General features: G+C 43.0%; 1 protein-coding gene across 1 annotated transcript; it reads left to right on the top strand.

Annotated features, from left to right (window-relative positions):
• Positions 1-7,170: 7,170 nt before the first annotated feature.
• Positions 7,171-24,347, top strand: LOC121543465 (zinc finger protein ZFMSA12A-like). The gene is made up of 9 exons (XM_041853326.2): positions 7,171-7,329; positions 7,989-8,191; positions 8,608-8,667; positions 8,881-8,976; positions 21,059-21,169; positions 21,281-21,404; positions 21,684-21,933; positions 22,077-22,126; positions 22,250-24,347. Exons 1-9 carry the CDS (start codon positions 7,272-7,274, stop codon positions 23,566-23,568), a joined length of 2,271 nt encoding a protein of 756 aa, XP_041709260.1. The 5' UTR covers positions 7,171-7,271; the 3' UTR covers positions 23,569-24,347.
• The last annotated feature ends 663 nt before the right edge of the window (positions 24,348-25,010 follow it).

The following is a 25,010-nucleotide window of genomic DNA, read 5'->3' as shown; positions in this document are numbered from 1 at the left end:
CAGAATCACTTCTTTATTGGGGGTGTCTTGCTAATTGCCTATAATTTCCACCTGTTGTCTATTCCATTTGCACAACAGCATGTGAAATGTATTGTCAATCAGTGTTGCTTCCTAAGTGGACAGTTTGATTTCACAGAAGTGTGATTGACTTGGAGTTACATTGTGTTGTTTAAGTGTTCCCTTTATTTTTTTGAGCAGTGTATATTCATTATATAAATAGGCCCGTTTAATTTTGTCTGGCTTGTCATTCCAAATTTAATTTAATATTTTTTGCTCATATAATTTTAAAAACTGGTCGCTAGGTGTAGGCAAGGCCATAAGCAAATAGGTAAACTGGGATATGACTAAAGAGTTAATCAGGGTGATTTTTCCACAAATAGACAGGTAGTTTCATTTCCATAGTAGCATGATCTTATCTATTTTTGCTAACTTTCTATAACTATGTATTGGAGTGAGTTCATTTCTTTCTTTTGGGCTATGTATACTGAGTATGCCCACATCACCGTCAGACCCTTTTATTGGTAAACTACACGGTAATGTAAAAGTTGTATTTTTTAGTGATCCAATATGTAATATAGTACACTTATCATAATTTGGCTGTAATCCAGAGAGGTTAGAAAAAGTATCTAGATCCTCTATGAGGCTGTGGAGGGATCCAAATTGTGGATTTAAAAGAAAACATATATCATCAGCGTACAATGACACCTTTGTTTTTAAGCCCTGGATTTGTAACCCCTTGATATTATTGTTGGATCTGATTTTAACAGCTAACATTTTCGAAGGCAATAATAAATAGATATGCCAATAGTGTACAACCTTGTTTTACTCCTCTTGACAATTTAAAGCGTTCTAAGTAGCTATTATTTGCTATTTTACACCTAGGATTACTATGCATCACTTTAACCCGTTTTATAAGAGATTCTCCAAAGTTGAAATGTTCCAGGCATTTATATAAAAACTCCAGTCGTACTTTATCAAAAGCCTTTTCAAAGTCAGCTATGAATACCAGGCCTGGTTTCCCAGATGTTTCCAGTACTTGTCTTATATTATCTCCAATGTATCGTCCATGTGCAAAACCTGTCTGATTAGGAAGCATAATATCCGACAATACCTTCTTAATTCTATGTGCTATGCATTTATCTAGAATTTTTGCATCACAACACTGAAGTGTAAGAGGCCTCCAATTGTTTAAATGGACTGGATCTTTGTATTTACCACTTGGATCCTGTTTCAGTAATAATGAAAGCAGACCTTCTTGTTGAGTGTCTGATAATCTACCATTTATATAGGAGTGGCTAAAACATGACAATAACGTTCCTCTGAGTATATCAAAAAAGGTTAGGTATACCTCCACTGGAATGCCATCCAACCCTGGAGTTTTCCCGGACTTAAAGACTTAAATTGCATCAAGAAGTTCCTCCTCTGTAATTTGGCCTTCACATGAATCTTTCTGTACAGCTGTTAATTTTACATTATTAATATAAAACAAATCCATACAATTAGCTTCAGTTAGTGGAGATGGAGGAGACTGAAACGAAGACATACAGTGGGGAAAAAAAGTATTCAGTCAGCCACCAACTGTGCAAGTTCTCCCACTTAAAAAGATGAGATAGGCCTGTAATTTTCATCATAGGTACACGTCAACTATGACAGAAAAAATTGAATTTTTTTTCCAGAAGATCACATTGTAGGATTTTTAATGAATTTATTTGCAAATTATGGTGGAAAATAAGTATTTGGTCAATAACAAAAGTTTCTCAATACTTTGTTATATACCCTTTGTTGGCAATGACACAGGTCAAACGTTTTCTGTAAGTCTTCACAAGGTTTTCACACACTGTTGCTGGTAATTTGGCCCATTCCTCCATGCAGATCTCCTCTAGAGCAGTGATGTTTTGGGGCTGTTGCTGGGCAACACGGACTTTCAACTCCCTCCAAAGATTTTCTATGGGGTTGAGATCTGGAGACTGGCTAGGCCACTCCAGGACCTTGAAATGCTTCTTACGAAGCCACTCCTTCGTTGCCCGGGTGGTGTGTTTGGGATCATTGTCATGCTGAAAGACCCAGCCACGTTTAATCTTCAATGCCCTTGCTGATGGAAGGAGGTTTTCACTCAAAATCTCACGATACATGGCCCCATTCATTCTTTCCTTTACATGGATCAGTCGTCCTGGTCCCTTTGCAGAAAAACAGCCCCAAAGCTAGCTAAATCAATTAGATTTTGTGAAAACATTAACATAGCAGAACTGACTAAATTAGCTAGTTTTGCATATCTTAACTACAGATAGTTATTCATTGAGTGATAAGAAACGTTGATATTAATAACATTGCCAGCAGATAACTAACGTTAGCCAACTTAACGTTAATAGCTTAGCTTGCACTTACGTATTAGCTAAAAGGCTAGCTTGCACGGAATGTGCCCAAGTGGACATAACATAATACAAAACTTAACGTTAGTTAGTCAATAACATAACAGATCGCCGTAGCGGCACAGCTAAATAGTTCAAGGGGTTTCGCTAAAAAACGGCAAAGTAGGCCTAGCTAGCTACCCAGCTACTTCCTTCACATCAGGGTCGTGTTCATTAGAGATCGGAGGAGAAAAAAACAGTCCGAAACCTACAGGGACAGTCTGAACTTATCCAATAAGAAACGCTCGTTTTCGTTTTCCGTTGCAAAACGTTTAGTAAAGTGTGCACTAATGAAGACGACCCTGCTTGATCATGGCTAGTTGGCCACCTAGCTAGAATACCCAACCTAGACAGTGATGGAAATTACAGGCCTCTCTCATCTTTTTAAGTGGGAGAACTTGCACAATTGGTGGCTGACTAAATACTTTTTTCCCCACTGTATACTTAAAGTACTTTGCTTCCTCTTCCAAAATATTGTTTGGTGAATTATGGGTGACTCCGTCATTTGTAACAAGTTTCAGTCAATTCTTTTTGGTAGCATTTCTATGTTGAAGATTTAAAGATAATGTACAAATACAGTGGGGGAAAAAAGTATTTAGTCAGCCACCAATTGTGCAAGTTCTCCCACTTAAAAAGATGAGAGAGGCCAGTAATTTTCATCATAGGTACACGTCAACTATGACAGACAAATTGAGAAAAGAAAATCCAGAAAATCACATTGTAGGATTTTAAATGAATTTATTTGCAAATTATGGTGGAAAATAAGTATTTGGTCACCTACAAACAAGCAAGATTTCTGGCTCTCACAGACCTGTAACTTCTTCTTTAAGAGGCTCCTCTGTCCGCCACTCGTTACCTGTATTAATGGCACCTGTTTGAACTTGTTATCAGTATAAAAGACACCTGTCCACAACCTCAAACAGTCACACTCCAAACTCCACTATGGCCAAGACCAAAGAGCTGTCAAAGGACACCAGAAACAAAATTGTAGACCTGCACCAGGCTGGGAAGACTGAATCTGCAATAGGTAAGCAGCTTGGTTTGAAGAAATCAACTGTGGGAGCAATTATTAGGAAATGGAAGACATACAAGACCACTGATAATCTCCCTCGATCTGGGGCTCCACGCAAGATCTCACCCCGTGGGGTCAAAATGATCACAAGAACGGTGAGCAAAAATCCCAGAACCACACGGGGGACCTAGTGAATGACCTGCAGAGAGCTGGGACCAAAGTAACAAAGCCTACCATCAGTAACACATTACGCCGCCAGGGACTCAAATCCTGCAGTGCCAGACGTGTCCCCTGCTTAAGCCAGTACATGTCCAGGCCCGTCTGAAGATTGCTAGAGTGCATTTGGATGATCCAGAAGAGGATTGGGAGAATGTCATATGGTCAGATGAAACCAAAATAGAACTTTTTGGTAAAAACTCAACTCGTCGTGTTTGGAGGACAAAGAATGCTGAGTTGCATCCAAAGAACACCATACCTACTGTGAAGCATGGGGGTGGAAACATCATGCTTTGGGGCTGTTTTTCTGCAAAGGGACCAGGACGACTGATCCGTGTAAAGGAAAGAATGAATGGGGCCATGTATCGTGAGATTTTGAGTGAAAACCTCCTTCCATCAGCAAGGGCATTGAAGATGAAACGTGGCTGGGTCTTTCAGCATGACAATGATCCCAAACACACCGCCCGGGCAACGAAGGAGTGGCTTCGTAAGAAGTATTTCAAGGTCCTGGAGTGGCCTAGCCAGTCTTCAGATCTCAACCCCATAGAAAATCTTTGGAGGGAGTTGAAAGTCTGTGTTGCCCAGCGACAGCCCCAAAACATCACTGCTCTAGAGGAGATCTGCATGTAGGAATGGGCCAAAATACCAGCAACAGTGTGTGAAAACCTTGTGAAGACTTACAGAAAACGTTTGACCTGTGTCATTGCCAACAACGGGTATATAACAAAGTATTGAGAAACTTTTGTTATTGACCAAATACTTATTTTCCACCATAATTTGCAAATAAATTCATTAAAAATCCTACAATGTGATTTTCTGTAGAGAAAAAAATCTAATTTTGTCTGTCATAGTTGACGTGTACCTATGATGAAAATTACAGGCCTCTCTCATCTTTTTAAGTGGGAGAACTTGCACAATTGGTGGCTGACTAAATACTTTTTTTCCCCACTGTAATTTGGTGCATTTTTCCCCATATTCCATCCAGTTCGCTTTATTTTTATAATATATTACACTTGATCTTTCTTGAATAAGTTTTATTTCCCTCTAACTTATTCTGAGCCTCTATGGTACAGTTTTTATTGCTATCTATCTGTTCTGTTAGTCCTTCCATTTCCTTTGTGAATATGGACTCTTTTGAACTAAATTGCTTTAGTTTTAGAGATGAGTAATGAATTGCATGGCCTCTAAAGGCACATTTAGAAGTGTCCCATACAATAAGGGGATCTGCTGTACCTATGTTATGTCAGAAAAAGTCAGTTAAAAATTATTATCATCCAGTAGGCTTTGATTAAATGTCCAATATCCTTGCCCACGTGGAAATTCTGTAAGAGTAATATACAGTATATTCGGACCCCTTCCCTTTTTCCACATTTTGTTACATTACAACCTTATTCTAAAATGGATTAAATTATTTTTTTCCCTCATCTACACACAATATCGCATAATGTCAAAGCGAAAACAGAAATACCTTATTTACATAAGTATTCAGAACCTTTGCTATGAGACTCGAAATTGAGTTCAGGTGCATCCTGTTTCCATTGATCATCCTTGAGATGTTTCTACAACTTGATTGGAGTCCACCTGTGGTAAATTCAATTGATTGGACATGATTTGGAAAGGCACACCCCTGTCTATATAAGGACCCACAGTTGACAGTGCATGTCAGAGTAAAAACCAAGCTATGAGGTCGAAGGAATTGTCCGTAGCGCTCCGAGACAGGATTGTGTCGAGGCACAGATCTGGGGAAGGGTACCAAAAAATGTCTGCAGCATTGAAGGTCCCCAAGAACACAGTGGCCTCCATCATTCTTAAATGGAAGTAGTTTGGAACCACCAAGAATATTCCTATAGCTGGCCGCCTGGCCAAACTGAGCAATCGAGGGAGAAGGTCCTTGGTCAGGGAGGTGACCAAGAACCCGATGGTCACTCTGACAGAGCTTCAGAGTTCCTCTGTGGAGATGGGAGAACCTTCCAGAAGGACAACCATCTCTGCAGCACTCCACCAATCAGGCCTTTATGGTAGAGTGGCCAGACGGAAGCCACTCCTCAGTAAAAGGCACATGACAGACCGCTTGGAATTGGTCAAAAGGCACCTAAAGGACTCTCAGACCATGAGAAACAAGATTATCAGGTCTGATTAAACCAAGATTGAACTCTTTGGCTTGAATGCCAAGCGTCACGTCTGGAGGAAACCTGGCACCATCCCTACGGTGATGCATGGTGGTGGTAGCATCATGCTGTGGGGATGTTTTTCAGCGGCAGGCACTGGGAGACTAGTCAGGATAGAGAGAAAGATGAACGGAGCAAAGTACAGAGAGATCCTTGATGAAAACCTGCTCTAGAGCACTCAGGACCTAAGATTGGGGCGTAGGTTCACCTTCCAGCAGGACAAAAACCCTAAGCATGAGCCAAGACAACGCAGAAGTCTCTGAATGTCCATGAGTGGCCCAGGCAGTACCCGGACTTGAACCTCTGAAGAGATAGCTCCCCATTCAACCTGACAGCTTGAGAGGAACTGCAGAGAAGAATGGGATAAACTCCCCAAAAACAGGTGTGCCAAGCTTGTAGCATCATACCCAAGAAGACTCAAGGCTGTAATCACTGCCAAAGGTGCATCAACAAAGTACTAAGTAAAGGGTCTGAATACTTATGTAAAAGTATTTTTTTTTTTTTCTAAATTTGCAAAAATGTCTACAAACCTGTTTTTGCTTTGTCCTTATGGGGTATTGTGTGTAGATTGATGAGGGGAAAAAACAATTTAATCCATTTTAGAATAACTCTGTTACTTAACAAAATACTGTATATGCCAGTTATTTGATGGTCCGACCACATTCTGTCCCGTATCACCACTTTTTTTTTTACTTTTGGTGCCAGAGAGAATGACATAAGAAAGTTGTCAAGACATCCAGCTTGATTGAGCCTCCGCCATGTATATCTCACTAGGTCAGGATATGTAAGCCTCCATATATCCACTAGTTCCAATATATCCATGACATTCATGATTTCCTTAAGTCCATGAGAGTGATAGTTTGTGATTTTCTTTACGGTCCATAGAGGCATTTAAAACTGTATTATAATCTCCGAACCATAATAATAGTCTTGTATTGCTTGTAGGGTTGATAAATTATTATATTTTCAAAGAAGCGTGGATCATCATTATTTGGACCATATAGGTTATCTGTTTATGGTCCATCTACCTTGAGGATCTGTTTGGACAATTTGCACATTCAGATCAAAATTACTGTTAATACATTTTTTGAATTTCTTTGCCCATGGGAGAAACATGGGTTTTTTCACGCTCAACAGTTTCCTGTGTGTATAAAGAATGGTCCACCACCCAAAGGACACCCAGCCAACTTGACACAACTGTGGGAAGAATTGGAGTCAACATAGGCCAGAATTGTAGAGTCCATGCCCCGACGAATTGGGGGGAGCAACTCAATATTAGGAAGGTGCTCTTAATGTTTTGTACGCTTAGTGTACAGTACATAGTTGCTGTGAACCCGTAATTAGGACTTTTATTTTGAAGACAATTTTGGACGCTGAAGTAATAGGCCTACTTGGTGGCAAAGGTTTCACATCCTCTTTGTTCGTCGGCAGTAACGTTGGCTAGCTAGATTTACTTTCTACCGTCTCATGCGGCGCTCACTAGCAAAGGTAGCTAAGATACTGATTGGCACATGGGCCATAATGGGTATGTACTCGTGGTAACTTATATTATATAAAACAATATTGTGTTTTTGCTTGCTAGAAATCTGTCTATGTTGGGTATTCTAGCTAGGTGGCCAACTAGCCATGATCAAGCAGGGTCGTCTTCATTAGTGCACACTTTACTAAACGTTTTGCAACGGAAAACTAAAACGAGCGTTTCTTATTGGATAAGTTCAGACTGTCCCTGTAGGTTTCGGACTGTTTTTTTCTCCTCCGATCTCTAATGAACACGACCCTGATGTGAAGGAAGTAGCTGGGTAGCTAGCTAGGCCTACTTTGCCGTTTTTTAGCGAAACCCCTTGAACTATTTAGCTGTGCTGCTACGGCGATCTGTTATGTTATTGACTAACTAACGTTAAGTTTTGTATTATGTTATGTCCACTTGGACACATTCCGTGCAAGCTAGCCTTATAGCTAATACGTAAGTGCAAGCTAAGCTATTAACGTTAAGTTGGCTAATGTTAGTTATCTGCTGGCAATGTTATTAATATCAACGTTTCTTATCACTCAATGAATAACTATCTGTAGTTAAGATATGCAAAACTAGCTAATTTAGTCAGTTCTGCTATGTTAATGTTTTCACAAAATCTAATTGATTTAGCTAGCCATCTAACACACTTCACTGTACTTTTCACATTATAGATTCCCCCATTCCTCTCTCCTCCCTGCGCCTTTTGGTTCCACCTCTACGGCTGATGTCTGCATTTATGTGGCAGGTAGCACAACAGAGGGCCATCAAGCACTATGGAAAATTAGAGGAGTTTGTGACCGTGGTAACACAAACTGTCCCAGAACTTATGACCGACAGACAGAGGACCCTCCTTATTTTGGGGCTGAGAGCAAGGGTAAGAAATGCCACATATTATGCCATACAGAATCACTTCAAAATGTTGGGACAGTCCCACCTACTTCCTGCATTCTGTCCCATACTGTTTTTGAATGGGGTTCAAAAATCATGAAAACATGGTCATTTTAAGATATACAATTTGTATTTGTGTTCGTGGATTAATATACTTCTACCCGATGCCTTTTATGATATTTTTTTTGATTGTGTTTTCGTAATCTAAAACCACAAGGCATCAGGTAGAATTTCACATATCTCAAATGACTGTGTTTTCATGAATTTTATGATATAATCTTGAAGCCCATGCAAAAACAGTATGACACTTGATCCAGGAAGTAGGGGGACTTTATTAGTGTATAGGTAAAATGTAGAAAATAGTTTTATGCGAAGTATCAGACTTTACCACTTTTCTTGCAGGTAAACCCTGTCAGCCTCCGGACCCTCCTTTATAGAATAAAGTCTTCTCAACATGCACAGGTTGGTGAATCAAAAGTATAAATACAATGCCAAGATTTGAGGTTTTGTTCTGCTGGACACTTTTATGAGAAATTAACACCCTCATAATTCAGCCACATTTAAAAACAAGAGATTTAAGATTGTTGTTATGGATAGTTGTGCGCCATTTGTCAGAAAGTCTAAAAAATGATTGTCTCTTATTTGTATTATTATTAATTTTACATTGTTTTACAGTCCAATGATGCAGGCATGGAATCACCTGAAGCTAACTTTGCCAAGCTCACCCAAAGCTTGATAATAGATCCGGTTGAGCGTGAACACTTCGTCCAAGTAAGTAGCTGTTCATGCCAAGCTTGTCTTGAACCTATAAGGCCTTCCCACGCTGTACGTCAGATTCAGTCTTTTAAGATTATTACGTGTCACACTGTGCAACGTGACCAAATTTAAAATATTGACATCAACCTGGCCGGGTTGTACAGTTTGCCTCAGTTCTGTCGTCGTGGCTTGCGAGGCTAAGTCAGTCGACTTAGGCTACGTCAACTGGGAGTTTCGAGCATTGGCGTCAAAAGAACAACAACAACAAGCTTTTGCTATGTTGATTGACAGACACTGCTCCTCCTACCTCTGTGACCGAGCACTCCTTGTAATGAAAAGCTTAACTCTCGAATTGAAGAGGCACATCACAACATGGAAATGCTAATGCCGAATATAAGCCTCATAGCTTGAATGTGATATGCGCCTCCACATAATCATTGGCATTACTCAATAAAAGCATTGTAATTTTGACATTCGAGGTGTGTTTGTTATTTATAACTACACAGCCCATTACTTGCACCAAGCTTTCATTATACAATGTGTTTATTTCAAAAAATGAATGGCGTCATTGCTGGTCGTGTTCCTATTGATACTCCATTACTTTTCTGGAGCCTAGGACTGCAAGTAGTGGTACTTAAAAGAAAATTCCACCCAACAACTATATTTTGGTATTTGTTTTATTAGTCCATTGTAGGGCTGGGCGATATATCAAATTAATTTGTTTTTGTGCGATATTCCAAATGCCTGTATCGCAAGAATCAAGTTTGTTTTATTTTTTTGTTTTTATGAGCGTTTATGTCCGCTTGTTCTCATGTTGTCTTTTTGGTCTCGTCTCCTTTGCGCCTTTTGTGCTATGTGCACCTACCCATTTACACCAGAGATCTGTATATAATGACAAGATGCACGTCTCCGCCCTAACAATGGAAGTCGTTGTCCCAAAAGCGGGAAGGCAAGCGACAAGTTTAGGTCCAAAAAAGCCCATAGAAATGCATTGGGCTTATTTTGGACAGATTTTAGCGCGAGTGAAACCGCTCGCTTCGACCTCTTCCTTTGGTTTACACACACACACACACCAAGCCCCTCCCCCTGCCACTCACAACAGCACTGTAGCTCAATTGGTAGAGCATGGCGCTTGTAACGCCAGGGTAGTGGGTTCGATTCCCGGGACCACCCATACGTAAAAATTTATGCACACATGACTGTAAGTCGCTTTGGATAAAAGCGTCTGCTAAATGGCATATTATATATTATATTATAACAAAGATGAGAGATATCGTCTTCCTCTCTGACAAGCAGTTTCAACTCGCTATTTGCATTTGAGTGAGGAAATTCATAAATTAAAGAGAAATTGCAGAAAGGCAGTGCAGAATGGAGAAGGACAAAGGTGCAGGTCCATTATGATATTCTGAGAGAGCAACTTGGCATATATAACAAGGCAATTAGAAATGCCAGACGGGCTGATTTTCCTAACTTGATCATTAATAATCAGAATAATACGAGAGTGCTCTTCTCGACCATGGATGGTCTGATAAATCCTACCCCCACAAACCTATGTGAACTTTCCTCTATATCTAAATGTGATGAGATAAGATAACAAACATTAGGCTGGGTATCAGTCAAGCAAGACCTCATGAGAAGTTTAATATATTCCCTAGCCTGCTATGCAAAGGCACTATGGATTTATTTCCCCTGGTTGACACAGAAATGCTCAGGAAAGTGATGTCGCAACTTAAGCTTTTCTACCTGCCTTCTCGATCCTATCCACACCACCTCCTTCAAAACAGTTTTCAATTGAATATCTGAAGAAGTTCAAGCTATTGTTAATCACAGGAACTTTCTCCACTGCAGTAAAAACTGCTATGGTGAAACCCCTTCTGAAGAAAAGTAATCTAGATTGTTCAGCTCTTAGCAATTTTCTAAAAATCTCCAACCTTCCATTCTTAAGCAAAATTCTGGAGAAATTTGTTTTCAAACAGCTAAATAATTTTTTTAAGTGCCAACTGTATTTTTTTAAAATTCAACACAGACTGCCTTAGTTAAAGTGGTAAATTATTTTAGAGCCAACACAGATGCCAAACAGCTCTCTGGCCTTGTACTCTTGGATTTAAGTGCTGCATTACACTGTTGACCATGTCTTTCTGGACAGACTGTAGAGGTGTGTTGGCCTCTCCGTTCCAGTTCTAAATTGGTTTAGGACCTATTTAATCGGTCGAGAGTTTGTCACCCTTGGTGAACATATCACGTGGCGTTCCACAAGGTTCGATTTTGGGTCCGGTTCAGTTTATATATTTTACCCCTTGGCAGCGTTATCAGAAAGCACAGCATTGATTTTCACTGCTATGCAGATGATACACAACTTTACATTTGTGTCACCAGAGGATTTTAGCTCCACGGATAAATTATTAGACTATTAGTGATTTAAATACTTGGATGGCTCACAACTTCCTCCAGCTAAATCAAGACAAGACCCATGGGGCGGCGCACAATTGGCCCAGCGTCGTCCAGGATAGGGGAGGGAATGGCCGGCAGGGATGTAGCTCAGTTGGTTGAGCATGGTGTTTGCAACGCCAGGGTTGTGGGTTCAAATCCCACGGGGGGCCAGTAAAAATAAATAAATATATATATATATATATATATATATATATATATATAAAAAGAATAATGTATGCACTAACTGTAAGTCGCTCTGGATAAGAGCGTCTGCTAAATGACTCAAATGAAATGAAAATGAAACAAGACTGAGGGACTTATTGTTGGTGCCAAATCACAGAGAGAGAATCTGGCTGCACATTTTAATTCACAGGCAATACAGAAACCGAAGTGTTATTTTAGATTCTGAACTCAATTTCGAATCACACATTATACCGATATCTTTTTAGCACCTGAGGTTCATTGCCAAGGTGTGGCCGTTTCTCTCTTAGGCTGATACAGAGATCCATGCTTTTATTACAAGCAGGCTTGACTACTGTAATGCTCACCTGTCTGGTCTACCCAAGAAAGCAATTGGTCAACTGCAAAACATACAGAATACTGCAGCACGGGTACTGACCAAGACCAGACGGACAGCACACATTACACCGGTTTTAAGGTCTCTGCACTGGCTGCCTGTGAGTTTTAGAATTAATTTCTATTGGTTTCTAAATCAATCCACGATTTTGCACCTCAATACATGTCAGACATGCTTTTAAGTTATGTACCTAGTAGTTCCCTCAGGTCCTCTGGCACTGGCCTTTTAACTATCCCAAAGCCTAGGACCAAGAGACATGGAGAGGCAGCCTTTAGTTACTATGCCCCCAGACTCTGGAATAGGCTGCCAGAGAACTTGAGGGGGCTGAAACGGTGAATAAAAAAAGATCTTAACACACCTTTTTAGCTTTGCTTTTCCTTAGGGTGCTTTTTAGTTCAGTTTTTATTATTAAGTAAATAGTTGTTTTTATGAGTTTTTTCCTGTGAAGCACATTGTGTTGCATTCCATGTCTGAAATGTGCTGTATAAATAAAGCTTGATTTGACCTGTGTTAATTGTCTGTAGCCTAAAGCCTGCTACATTAAGTTAGTGATTATTAGTGAATGTGCATTATGCATGGTTCTGATAAAATGTGTCCCTTTCCAACAATGCAGAGAGAAAAGAGAAATTATATAAATTAATAAGGAATAAATACAATGAGTAACGTTAACTTGGCTATATACACGGGGTACTGTCGGGAAGAGTGGGGTGTGCCCGACTACACAAGCGGCAATGAGTAAACACACAAGTTCAAGTTTCGGCTGCTTTTAGTGTCTCTGGCCTTCTAGTCCACCAGCCGGTCAGGCAAGAGGGTCTGTCCATGATGCCACACACCCCTCCCTTTAGCTCCGAGCCATGGGAGGAATTGGTGGAAGAGAAGAGACAATGGAGCCGGGAGAGGGCATCGGCGTTCCCATGAGCAGACCCTGTTCTGTGTTGAACCACAAAGTTGTAGCTCTAGGAACCAACGGGTCACCCGGTCATTGGTGTCCTTGGCCATCCACTGCAAGGGTGCATGGTCTGTCTCCAGGGCGAACTGCCTTCCCATGAGATAGTAGGACAGGGAGCAGACAGACCATTTTTCTACGGTAGCATACTCCCTGGGTACAGTGCCTTGCAAAAGTATTCATCCCCATTGGCGTTTTTCCTATTTTGTTGCATTACAACCTGTAATTTAAATTGATTTTTATTTGGATTTCATGTAATGGACATACACAAAATAGTCAAAATTGGTGAAGTGAAATGAAAAAAAAATATAGAAAATAAATAACGGAAAAGTGGTGCATGCATATGTATCCACCCCCTTTGGTATGAAGCCCCTAAATAGGATCTGGTGCAACCAATTACCTTCAGAAGTAAACATAATTAGTTAAATAAAGTCCACCTGTGTGCAATCTGTGTCACATGATCTGTCACATATATATATCTCAGTATATATACACCTGTTCCGAAAGGCCACAGAGTCTGCAACACCACTAAGCAAGGGGCACCACCAAGCAAGCGGCACCATGAAGACAAAGTTGTGGAGAAGTACAGATCAGGGTTGGGTTATAAGAAAATATCAGAAACTTTGAACATCCCACGGAGCACCATTAAATCCATTATAAAAAAATGGAAAGAATATGGCACCACAACAAACCTGTCAAGAGAGGGCCGCTCACCAAAACTCACGGACCAGGCAAGGAGGGCATTAATCAGAGAGGCAACAAAGAGACCAAAGATAACCCTGAAGGAGCTACAAAGCTCCACAGCTGAGATTGAAGTATCTGTCCATAGGACCACTTTAAGCCGTACACTCCACAGAGCTGGGCTTTACGGAAGAGTGACCAGAAAAAAAGCCATTGCTTAAAGAAAAAAATAAGCAAACACGTTTGGGGTTCGCCAAAAGGCATGTGGGAGACTCCCCAAACATATGAAAGAAGGTATTCTGATCAGATGAGACTAAAATTGAGCTTTTTGGCCATCAAGGAAAATGGTATGTCTGGCGCCAACCCATCACCTCTCTTCACACTGAGAACACCATCCCTACAGTGAAGCATGGTGGTGGCAGCATCATGCTGTGGGGATGTTTTTCATCGGTAGGGACTGGGAAACTGGTCAGAATTGAAGGAATGATGGATGCCGCTAAATACAGGGAAATTCTTGAGGGAAACCTGTTTCATTCTTCCAGACATTTGAGACTGGGACGGAGGTTCACCTTCCAGCAGGACAATGACCCTAAGCATACTGCTAAAGCAACACTTGAGTGGTTTAAGGGGAAACATTTACATGTCTTGGAATGGCCTAGTCAAAGTCCAGACCTCAATCCAGTTGAGAATCTGTGGTATGACTTCAAGATTGCTGTTCACCAGCGGAACCCATCCAACTGAAGGAGCTGGAGCAGTTTTGCCTTGAAGAATGGGAAGAAATCCCAGTGGCTAGATGTGTCAAGCTTATAGAGACATACCCCAAGAGACTTGCAGCTGTAATTGCCGCAAAAGGTGGCTCTACAGAAGTGAATAGTTATGCACGCTCAAGTTTTCTGTTTTTTTGTCTTATTTCTTGTTTGTTTCTTCAAAGTTGTTGTGTAAATCAAATGATACAACCCCCCCCCAAAATCGATTTTAATTCCAGGTTGTAAGGCAACAAAATAGGAAAAATGCCAAGGGGAGTGAATAATTTCGCAAGCCACTCTAGGAACTTTCGACGGATTAATAAAGTGTAATGTTCTTTACCTTCCCAGATCTGGGACTGGATGGCTCCCAGTCCAGTTCCAGAGGCGTCTGTTTGGACGACGAAAGGCTGGGAGCGGTCTGGTGACCTCAGGACTGGTCCTGAACAGAGGGAGGTTTGAAGGTCCTTGAACGCCTTCTCGGCTCCATTTATTTAACCTTCTCCGGCTAGGCCTTCCGGGTCATGTCTGTCAGGGGAGACGCCCGGTAGTAACTGGCCAGTCCCATGAAGGCTCTCACCTGAATCTTGGTGGTTGGATAAGGGCAGTTGCTTGGATACCAGGACGATGGGGCTGGCCCACTGACTTTTTTGACTCCTCTATGGCGTCCAACTCACACACATTTTTGACCTCAGCGCGGATTACTTTGCAACGAGGTTCAGTGACCCTGTACAGCTTCATTAACTTTTAGTCATTTAGCAGACACTCTTATCCAGAGCGACTTACAGGAGCAATTAGGGTTAAGTGCCTTGCTCAAGGGCACATCGACATATTTTTCACCTAGTCGGCTCGGGGATTAGAACCAGCAACCTTTCGGTTACTGGCACAACGCTCTTCACCACTAAGCTACCTGCCGCCCCAGGTAGCGTAAGGATATTGTGCTCTAGCACATCTGTCTGCCCTGGCAAAGACGAAAAGACATCTGTGTACTGATCAACGAAGTGTCTTACCTTCTTGGAGTTGTTGGGGAGTAAGGTCTTGCCACATGTTTACGACATCTCTGGGTATTTCCTGGGGAAGCTCTGTGAAGACAAAGGCCACAGTAACATCTTCCTCCTCCCACTTCTTAAGAAGGTTGATGTGATATACTTGCTCCCATTTACGGCGATCTGGCTGGTTTATCCTGTACGTTACTGGGCTTAGTTTCTCCATGACTGCGTATGGCCCATGCCACTGGGCGAGGAACTTGCTTTCTGTGGTGTGGAGAAGATCACCAGGATTTAACTCACGTGCTTGCGCAAGGTGGTCGTAAATCCTTTGTTGTGCTCTTTGCCTCTTGCATATGCTTTTGTACAATGGGCATCACCCCTGGCGAACCTGGTCTGGATCTCCACCACATGTTCGACCAAGGTACGATGGGCAGACGGCTGGTCTTCCCAGGCTTCCCTGGCGACATCGAGGAGTCCTCTTGGGTGGTGAGCGTAAAGGAGCTCGAAAAAAGAAAACCCTGACAGAGGACATAAGGCAGTAGCTGATCCCAGTCCTTTCCTTCATGGTCCGACACCCTTTTCAACATCCTCTTGAGGGTCTGGTTGAACCACTCTACCAGTCCATCTGTTTGTGGATGGTAGACCAAGGGGTGCAGCTGTTTGATCCTCAGGAGCTTACACATGTCCCGCATGATTCATGACATGAAGGGGGTCCCCTGGTCTATTAGGATTTCTCTAGGAAGGCCGACCCTTGAAAACATAAGTACCAACTCCTTGGCTATGGCCTTGGTGGTGATATTTCATAGGGGAATTGCCTCCGTGTACCTGGTGGCATAGTCTACCACTACCAGGATATATCGGTATTCTAGCCCAGACTTTGGGAGAGGTCCAACTAGGTCTATCCTATCAAATGGGGTCTCGATGGGTAGCGGGGTACGCCCTACCAGGACAGTCCGCTGACGGGTGGGCCACCTCCGACAGTAATGTGCGACAGACATGTAGATTCCGGGCCGGTAAAACTTCTGTAGGATTTGTTCCCTTGTCTTTTCCTCACCCAGATGAGTGCCCAAGACGTGAGAGTGGGCCAGTTGGAAAAAAACTGGAACATACAGTGGGGAGAACAAGTATTTGATACACTGCCGAAAATCCAGAAAATCACATTGTATGATTTTTAAGTAATTAATTTGCATTTTATTGCATGACATAAGTATTTGATACATCAGAAAAGCAGAACTTAATATTTGGTACAGAAACCTTTGTTTGCAATTACAGAGATAATACGTTTCCTGTAGGTCTTGACCAGGTTTGCACCCACTGCAGCAGGGATTTTGGCCCACTCCTCCATACAGACCTTCTCCAGATCCTTCAGGTTTCGGGGCTGTCGCTGGGCAATACGGACTTTCAGCTCCCTCCAAAGATTTTCTATTGGGTTCAGGTCTGGACTGGCTAGGCCACTCCAGGACCTTGAGATGCTTCTTACGGAGCCACTCCTTAGTTGCCCTGGCTGTGTGTTTCGGTCGTTGTCATGCTGGAAGACCCAGCCACGACCCATCTTCAATGCTCTTACTGAGGGAAGGAGGTTGTTGGCCAAGATCTCGCGATACATGGCCCCATCCATCCTCCCCCTCAATACGGTGCAGTCGTCCTGTCCCCTTTGCAGAAAAGCATCCCCAAAGAATGATGTTTGCACCTCCATGCTTCATGGTTGGGATGGTGTTCTTGGGGTTGTACTCATCCTTCTTCTTCCTCCAAACACGGCGAGTGGAGTTTAGACCAAAAAGCTACATTTTTGTCTCATCAGACCACATGACCTTCTCCCATTCCTCCTCTGGATCATCCAGATGGTCATTGGTAAACTTCAGATGGGCCTGGACATGCGCTGGCTTGAGCAGGGGGACCTTGCGTGCGCTGCAGGATTTTAATCCATGACGGCGTAGTGTGATACTAATGGTTTTCTTTGAGACTGTGGTCCCAGCTCTCTTCAGGTCATTGACCAGGTCCTGCCGTGTAGTTCTGGGCTGATCCCTCACCTTCCTCATGATCATTGATGCCCCACGAGGTGAGATCATGCATGGAGCACCAGACCGAGGTTGATTGACCGTCATCTTGAACTTCTTCCATTTTCTAATAATTGCGCCAACAGTTGTTCCCTTCTCACCAAGCTGCTTGCCTATTGTCCTGTAGCCCATCCCAGCCTTGTGCAGGTCTACAATTTTATCCCTGATGTCCTTACACAGCTCTCTGGTCTTGGCCATTGTGGAGAGGTTGGAGTCTGTTTGATTGAGTGTGTGGACATGTGTCTTTTATACAGGTAACGAGTTCAAACAGGTGCAGTTAATACAGGTAATGAGTGGAGAACAGGAGGGCTTCTTAAATAAAAACTAACAGGTCTGTGAGAGCCGGAATTCTTACTGGTTGGTAGGTGATCAAATACTTATGTCATGCAATAAAATGCAAATTAATTACTTAAAAATCATACAATGTGATTTTCTGGATCTTTGTTTTAGATTCCGTCTCTCACAGTTGAAGTGTACCTATGATAAAAATGACAGACCTCTACATGCTTTGTAAGTAGGAAAACCTGCATAATCGGCAGTGTATCAAATACTTGTTCTCCCCACTGAACACTTTGGGCACTAGAAGGATACAAGGTGTTTGCTTACTTCTGTTACCAATAGAGTAGCCCTTGACGAAGGGCAAAGTAAGGAGTCACCAAAGGTCGGTCTCCTAGGGCTTTACCATCCACCTCCTGGACCCTTCCTAGGGCACTTGCGAGGTTTTGGTTTCTCAGTTGGGCATCACCGAAACGGCCCTGCAACAGAACTGAGAAGTCATTGATAGGTAGAGGGGGCTCACCTTCTACATCAGCGGGATCTCCGCTGTTCTCAGGCTGGTCTGGTTGTGCGGCATCACCCATTAGCACCTTTACTGACTACTGCTGGCGAGAACGTTTAATAGTATGTTGCCCCTTCAGAACAGGCAGCAAAGGCTTGGGTCTATGAGTGTGGTGAAGAGCAGAGGTAGTGCAAAAATAATGTTTGCTTACCCCAGCAGCCTCAAAGATTCTGTCAAATCCCAGGCAGTTTCGACCCAGGAGCAGAGGGGTTGTCAATTCTGGCATCACCCCTGCAATGACCATCCATGCCCCACAATCAGTGTTGAACCGGATGCGGGATGTCTTGGGTGTCCCCATGGATGCAGGTGAGGGATAGGGTGTTGTGGTTTCGAAGAGACCCTACAGGAATCTATTCTGGCCTTATCAGGGTCACTTCACTGCAAGAGTCCAAGAGAGCCAGTAGGGTATGTGAGCCCACCTGCACTAGATACTAGCAAGCAGGGACCTCACTTCCCTCTGGTCTGACAGGTGGCAATCGCTGGTGGGCCTGTAGGCATTGGCTCATCTGTTACTCAACACTTATGAGTAGGGAGTCCCTTGGCCCCACATGTTCCACACCAAACAACATTATGTCGCTCCTCTCTGGCTGGGAAGTAAGCGGCTGTTATGGGAGGCTCATATTTCCTTGAGGAAAAAGGTTGTGTGTCAGGTTGTTTCTTCATAGGTGGAGGTTGTTCCTGTTTGTTTGACTTAAGTGCATATTTTGATGTGCATCTTTCCACCAGCTGAATCATGTCCTGGTAAGTCTGAGGGCATTGTTGGGTGGCTGCTTTGCACAGATCATAGGGAAGGCCTCTCATGAACTGGTCCAGTACAACTTTGTCGATCACATCATCCACAGAGTTGCCTTGTGGCTTCAGACAATTTTTCCCAAGCCGCCATAGGTGATATAATTGGGCCCTGGGTGCCTGGCCAGCTTGGTATTCCCAGATTCTAAACCATTGGTCGCTGGCAAAGGGGTTGAGCCTTAATCTGTTTAGGATCTCCTCCTTCAAACGGTCATAGTTATTGACCTCTACTGTCTCCAGATCCTGATAGGCTTGTTGTGCCTCTCCTGTGAGATGGAGGGCTACAAGAGCTGGACATAACTCTCTCTCTGCCACTCTCTAAAACGTCAAGAGAAAGGCCTCTGGGTCATCAGCATCAGTCATCTTAGTGAGTGTCTCTCAGGCCTTACTGGCAGGTGAGGGAAGAGGGACTGGACCCGAAGCTGCTCCAACAGGCCTCCTTTGAACTTCCAGGGAACCTCTGAGGTGGTCATCTGTTGTATGAGCCCAGCCATGCCTTCTATCATGGTATTTGAGGTATGTTGGCTGACTCCATGAAGATTTATGAGTTGTCCCAGCATGTTTTCCAAGTTTCCAACTCCATGATTAGACATGGTCCCACTCTTGCGAGAGAAAAAAAGAATGTAAAACAATAAAATAAGAAAGTTGTGTGTTTACTCAGATGTCCGCATTCTCCACCATATGTCGGGAGGAGTGGGGTGTGGCCGACTACACAAGCAGCAATGAGTAAACACACAACATATGCTTTTACTTGAGCTTTTAGTGTCCCTGGCGTTCTAGTCCACAAGCGGTTCAGGCAAGAAGGTGGTTAAAGATGGCGGCGGCCACCTCCTCTCTTGTGATGGTGTGGCCTCACTGGCAGATTCCGTAACTCTCCTTCTGAGGAGTCTGTGGAAGGAGAGAGAAACACTGTGTAAGTGGAAGAGTAGGCACACTGTGGCTGTCTTCCTAACTGCTACAGAATAGATAATAAACAGTAACAGCAGTGTGCTGTGATTATTCAAAAGTTCAATGCAGATACTCTGGGTAGCTATTGCTTAACTATTTAACTAACTTTTTAGCAGTCTTATGGCTTGGGGGTAGAAGCTGTTCAGGGTCCTGTTGGTTCCAGACATGGTGCATCAGTACTGCTTGCCGTGCGGAAGCAGGGACAACAGTCTGGTGTCTTTGACCATTTTTAGGGCCTTCCTGGTATAGAGGTCCTGGATGGCAGGGAGCTCGGCCGCACGCACTACTCTCTGTAGCGCCTTGCGGTCGGATGCCAAGCAGTTGCCATACCAAGCAGTCATGTAGCCATTCAAGATGCTCTCAATGGTGCAGCTGTAGAACTTTTTGAGGGTCTGAGGGCCGATGCTGAATCTTTTCAGCCTCCTGAGGGAGTAGAGGTGTTGTCGTGCCCTCTTCACGACTGTGTTTGTGTATGTGGACCATGATAATTCCTTACTGATGTGGACACCAAGGAACTTGAAGCTCTCGACCTGCTCCACTACAGCCCTGTCAATGTGGATGGGGGCGTGCTCGGCCCTCCGTTTACTGTAGTCTGATCAGCTCCTTTGTCTTGTTGAGGGAGAGGTTGTTGTCCTGGCACCACACTGCCAGGTCTCTGACCTCCTCCCTGTAGGCTGTCTCATCATCGTCAGTGATCAGGCCTACAACCGTTGTGTCATCGGCAAACGTAATGATGGTGTTGGAGTCGTGAGCGGCCACGCAGTCGTGGGTGAACAGGGAGTACAGGAGGGGACTAAGCACGGGGACCAATCAGATCAGCTCTGAAAAAGATCTGACGTGAAAAGATCTGGTGTCATTGGTCAAAAGTTTAAAGAAACATCAGAATTGGGCTGCCTGTCTATGCCACAACACGCAGCCTTACTTGCCACAACACTGATTCCTGTTCTTTGGGTACTGGATCGTGCTAGCCTGGATGCCAAGACAGCAGAAACAGACTATGCACCCAGGCTAGGATCATGTAGGGTCTCTCAAACAATAATTGATTAGTCTAATTTTTTCCCTCTTGCATTATCTCACTGACTGTCCATCATCTTCTCAGGTGGTGTTTCCTGAAGAATTCAGACCTGATTTTGACCAAGCGCTTCAGGAACTGGTCTGTGACTTCCTTACTCGGCTGGAAGAGCTGCTTACACTACCAGACTTTAAGCAGGTACAGAAGTCACTTTCATAAGATTGTCTTGAGACAACGGCATTCAAATTAATAACTGTAGTTGGCCTGCAATCTATTTTGGCATTTTATTTGTGTCCCTCTTTTCCCTAGACTGCATTGTTGCTGAGTGCTGGCTCCTCTGGCCTGGATGAATGCCTGCTGTCTTTCTCTCACTCAGAAGACCTCCAGTTTCTACTCCAGAATTACAAACAATGCAGAACATTGTACACAAACAGTACGTTTTACACCAATTAATTGTAATACTACATGGTCAAATAAGGTTTATTAATGTAACAACTGCATCTGAGAATAATAAGATGATTTATGTGCTGGAAGTTCCTCTCACCATGTTCCTTACCTTCCTTGTTCATTTTAGTTGGAAGGATGCGCCAAATAAAGTGATGGATTAAAATGTAAATTATGGATTTGGGATGTTTTGCCTCTAGGTGTTCAGAGCAGTCACCTAGATATTATTCAAAGTGTATTTTTAACGTATTTGTTTTTGTCTGTGCAGTTTCCTCCTCTGACATTCCTCAGGAATCAGATATTGAATCTGATGCCTTCCCTGACCAGTTAAACCGTACCAATCTGGACACTGGTGTAGGGATGAGAACTGGGATACAAAGCAGAGACTGCCAAAGGATGGAGTTGGCATCACATTTAGTGGAAATGGGGAGCACAAGAGATATTATAGGCTGCGATGAAACCTGTGATGAAGGGAATGAAGATGACATCGATGTAGAGGATGACCAAACACAGAAAAGGTATGAGAATAAATGTATTTATTTTTGTTGTTTCAAAAGGTACAGTTGGTAAATAACCATTTGCATTTGAATCTATCAAACAAACGTACCACTTGACTCAGTAATAGTCATCAATTTGCATTTCTGTTTTCTGCCTTTCACAGGGCTGGGTCTGGTCTTTCTCCTACTAGTGTCATGCAAGGTGGTGATACAGGTGAGACCTCACAAACTTTTAGTCAAGTACATTTACCATTTGGAAAGCCTCAGTTGACCATTGTTGGGCAATGGTAGGGGAAACTTCCTCACGAGTTCAATGTTTTTGTTCATTTTTCTACAGACACCGTTGCAGGGGTGTCGTTTCAGGTGTTGACTCCCCTTTCTTCAGCTTCCAATGAGTGTGCCCCATCTACTTCCAGTTCATCACACATGAACATTTTCCACCAGTGTCCTCAGTGTGGGAAGTGCTTTAATTATCAGTCTCAACTTGTCCAACACCAGCAAATTCACTGTGGGGATAATCCATACAAGTGCTCCAACTGCGGGAATAGATTCAAATTCTTTACAAGTCTGTCAAATCATAAGAGGATGCAATGTGTGGGCACTGCCTATAGCTGCCCCAAGTGCTGGAGAGAGTTTGGTTCACTGCGTGAGAAATTGAGACACCAGTGTCCACACAACGAAGTCATGTACATCTGTCCACAGAGTGGGAAGAGTTTCAAGACGCCACAGCAACAGCCATTCCAGTGCCGTCACTGCGCAATGGCCTTTTCCGAATTGGATCAACTGCATGCTCACGAAAAAATTCATGGAGTCGCCCAAACTCTTGACTGTCACACATGTGGAATTACCTTCAGCAACTTGCCCAGCCTTGTGCACCACGTGGAAGCCCACAAGAGGTCGGATCTGAGGCCGTCGTCGCACCTTCCGAAGAAGAAGAAAGGATTGCAGCTTCCGAAAACTCACCATTGCCACCAATGTGGAAAGTCCTTCGTAACAAACCGACGCCTCAAGGATCACGTGCGTACTCATTTGAATTATCGTCCCTTCCCCTGCACCTACTGTGGAAAATGTTTCACTCAGAAAGGTAATCTCAATGTGCACATAAGGATCCACACAGGGGAGAGACCCTACATGTGCTCTGTGTGTGGGAAGACCTTTCAGTCAGCAGGGAATCTGCAGGTACACCAGCGCTTTCACACTGGGGAGAAACCCTACCAATGCAAAGAGTGTGACAAACGTTTTACTAAGTCGAGCCACTTAGTCGTCCACATGCGTGGGCATACTGGAGAGCGTCCCTTCACTTGTAATGAATGTGGAAGGAGTTTTATCCGGAAAACTTGCTTAAAGAAACATTTGCTAGTTCATTCAGGGCAGAAGCCTTATTCACGTCCTCGTTGCCCGAATACTTCCAAGCGTAGTTCACAACCAAGCTATCACATGAAGGAGAATCCTACTAATGCGACTGCCATGGCTGGACATGCCACTGCCATGGCTGGACATGCGGCTGCCATGGCTGGACATGTGGCCGCCGTGGCTGGACATGTGGCCGTACCAGCAATCTATCATGACAGCCTTAACATAAAAATGTTGGCACATGTTGGCATGTCCCGAGGCTATGCCATGGAGAGACTAGGAGGCGGTCCTTCAAATTGTTGAATGCTGCCCAGCGTGTGGAAAAATGTCCCAATACTTCCCCCCTGGCCCTACCTCTCACTTTTGAGTAACCCTCTTAGTGGCTAGTTGTGACTGCAATTTGATAGCGAAGCAACAAGTTATGGGGGAAAATCAGTCCAGAGAGATTAATGGGTGTTCTAATTATCGTTAACACGGAAACAACACCATTTTTCATCGTAGGTTTCAAACAAACGCCTCTGCAATGGCTTCATACACAGAATTGAATTGGAACAACCAATAATGTATCATTAACACAGAAACAATGGAATTGTCCTGTGTAGGTTTTCCAAAAACGTGCGGCAATGGCGCCCTTCACGGATGGGGGAGGGGCTTTGGTAGGTGAGGGGGGTGTAGTCTTTCTCTATACATCATGTCTCAGAACCTTATCAAGTAGCTGATTTAGTTACAGGTGCCAAGGTTACTAGACCAGTTAAGAAGCTACTTTATAGTTTCATGTGATGTTCCGTTTTTCTCATTACAAATATTATTCCTTTACAGATGCATTATAGACATGTAGAGCTGTTTGCATGTAGACATGTTTATGTAATAGGCACAGTAGTCGTGGATAGAGGTTGAATTTGTGAAATGCATGTGCAATTGTAATATAAGTATTTACTCTTAACAGTAATAATGATAATGTGTTATTTGATAAGCGTATTTCTAGACTTCCAAGGAATCTAGAAAAGTGTATTTCCTGGTGTTATATTTGGAGGGTTGGGATATTTTTTGTTATATCTATTATTAAAGGTTTTAATACTTAAGCTTCTATTGATTTATTTTAGGGGCACTCAGCACTGTGCTCTCTCTGTGTTACTTGTGACCAACCTGCACAATCACATGCTATCGCAATGCCATTAAGTCGGTCCATTGTCTTCATTGTTTCACTTTGAGACAGAACAGGTTGTATGTTCTTTTTTCTGGGTTATTGGCTGCTCAGAACACACGTTTCTGAAAACATTCACCCTCTTCCATAGAATTGTGGGTCTAAAATCAGTATTTACTTATTGAATAGTGTACAGTGAATTATATGAAAAGGGTATAGTGTGTGTGACTGCCGTGCTCTATATTGGCACGAAGTGATTAGCAATGAAGAGGCATCATGAACAACACAGGTAAACACACTTGTGGATACCTTTTCAACTATCAGAAATGACCGGATTCCCTATGGTCCCTCGGTCTGACATGTCACAGAGAATTGTGACTCCACTCCCATGAAGCTCCAGTAGGTCAAGTGGCTCACATAATAAAAAATGTAAGTATATACCTTAAAATAGCAGATGTAAGCACCTACCCCTCCATAGTTTTCCTTGATATGGACACATCTTAGGCTGCCATTGATTATGACTATTCAATTCACAATCACAGCATGAGGAAGTGATTAGTAGGCATAGTATTTTAGACAGATATGGTATGGTCATGATGAT

This window comes from Coregonus clupeaformis, chromosome 28 (assembly GCF_020615455.1).
Source record: "Coregonus clupeaformis isolate EN_2021a chromosome 28, ASM2061545v1, whole genome shotgun sequence".
Taxonomy (NCBI): Eukaryota; Metazoa; Chordata; class Actinopteri; order Salmoniformes; family Salmonidae; genus Coregonus; species Coregonus clupeaformis.
The sequence above is the reverse complement of the archived record's forward strand: the minus strand, read 5'-3'. Positions and strand labels throughout refer to the sequence as shown.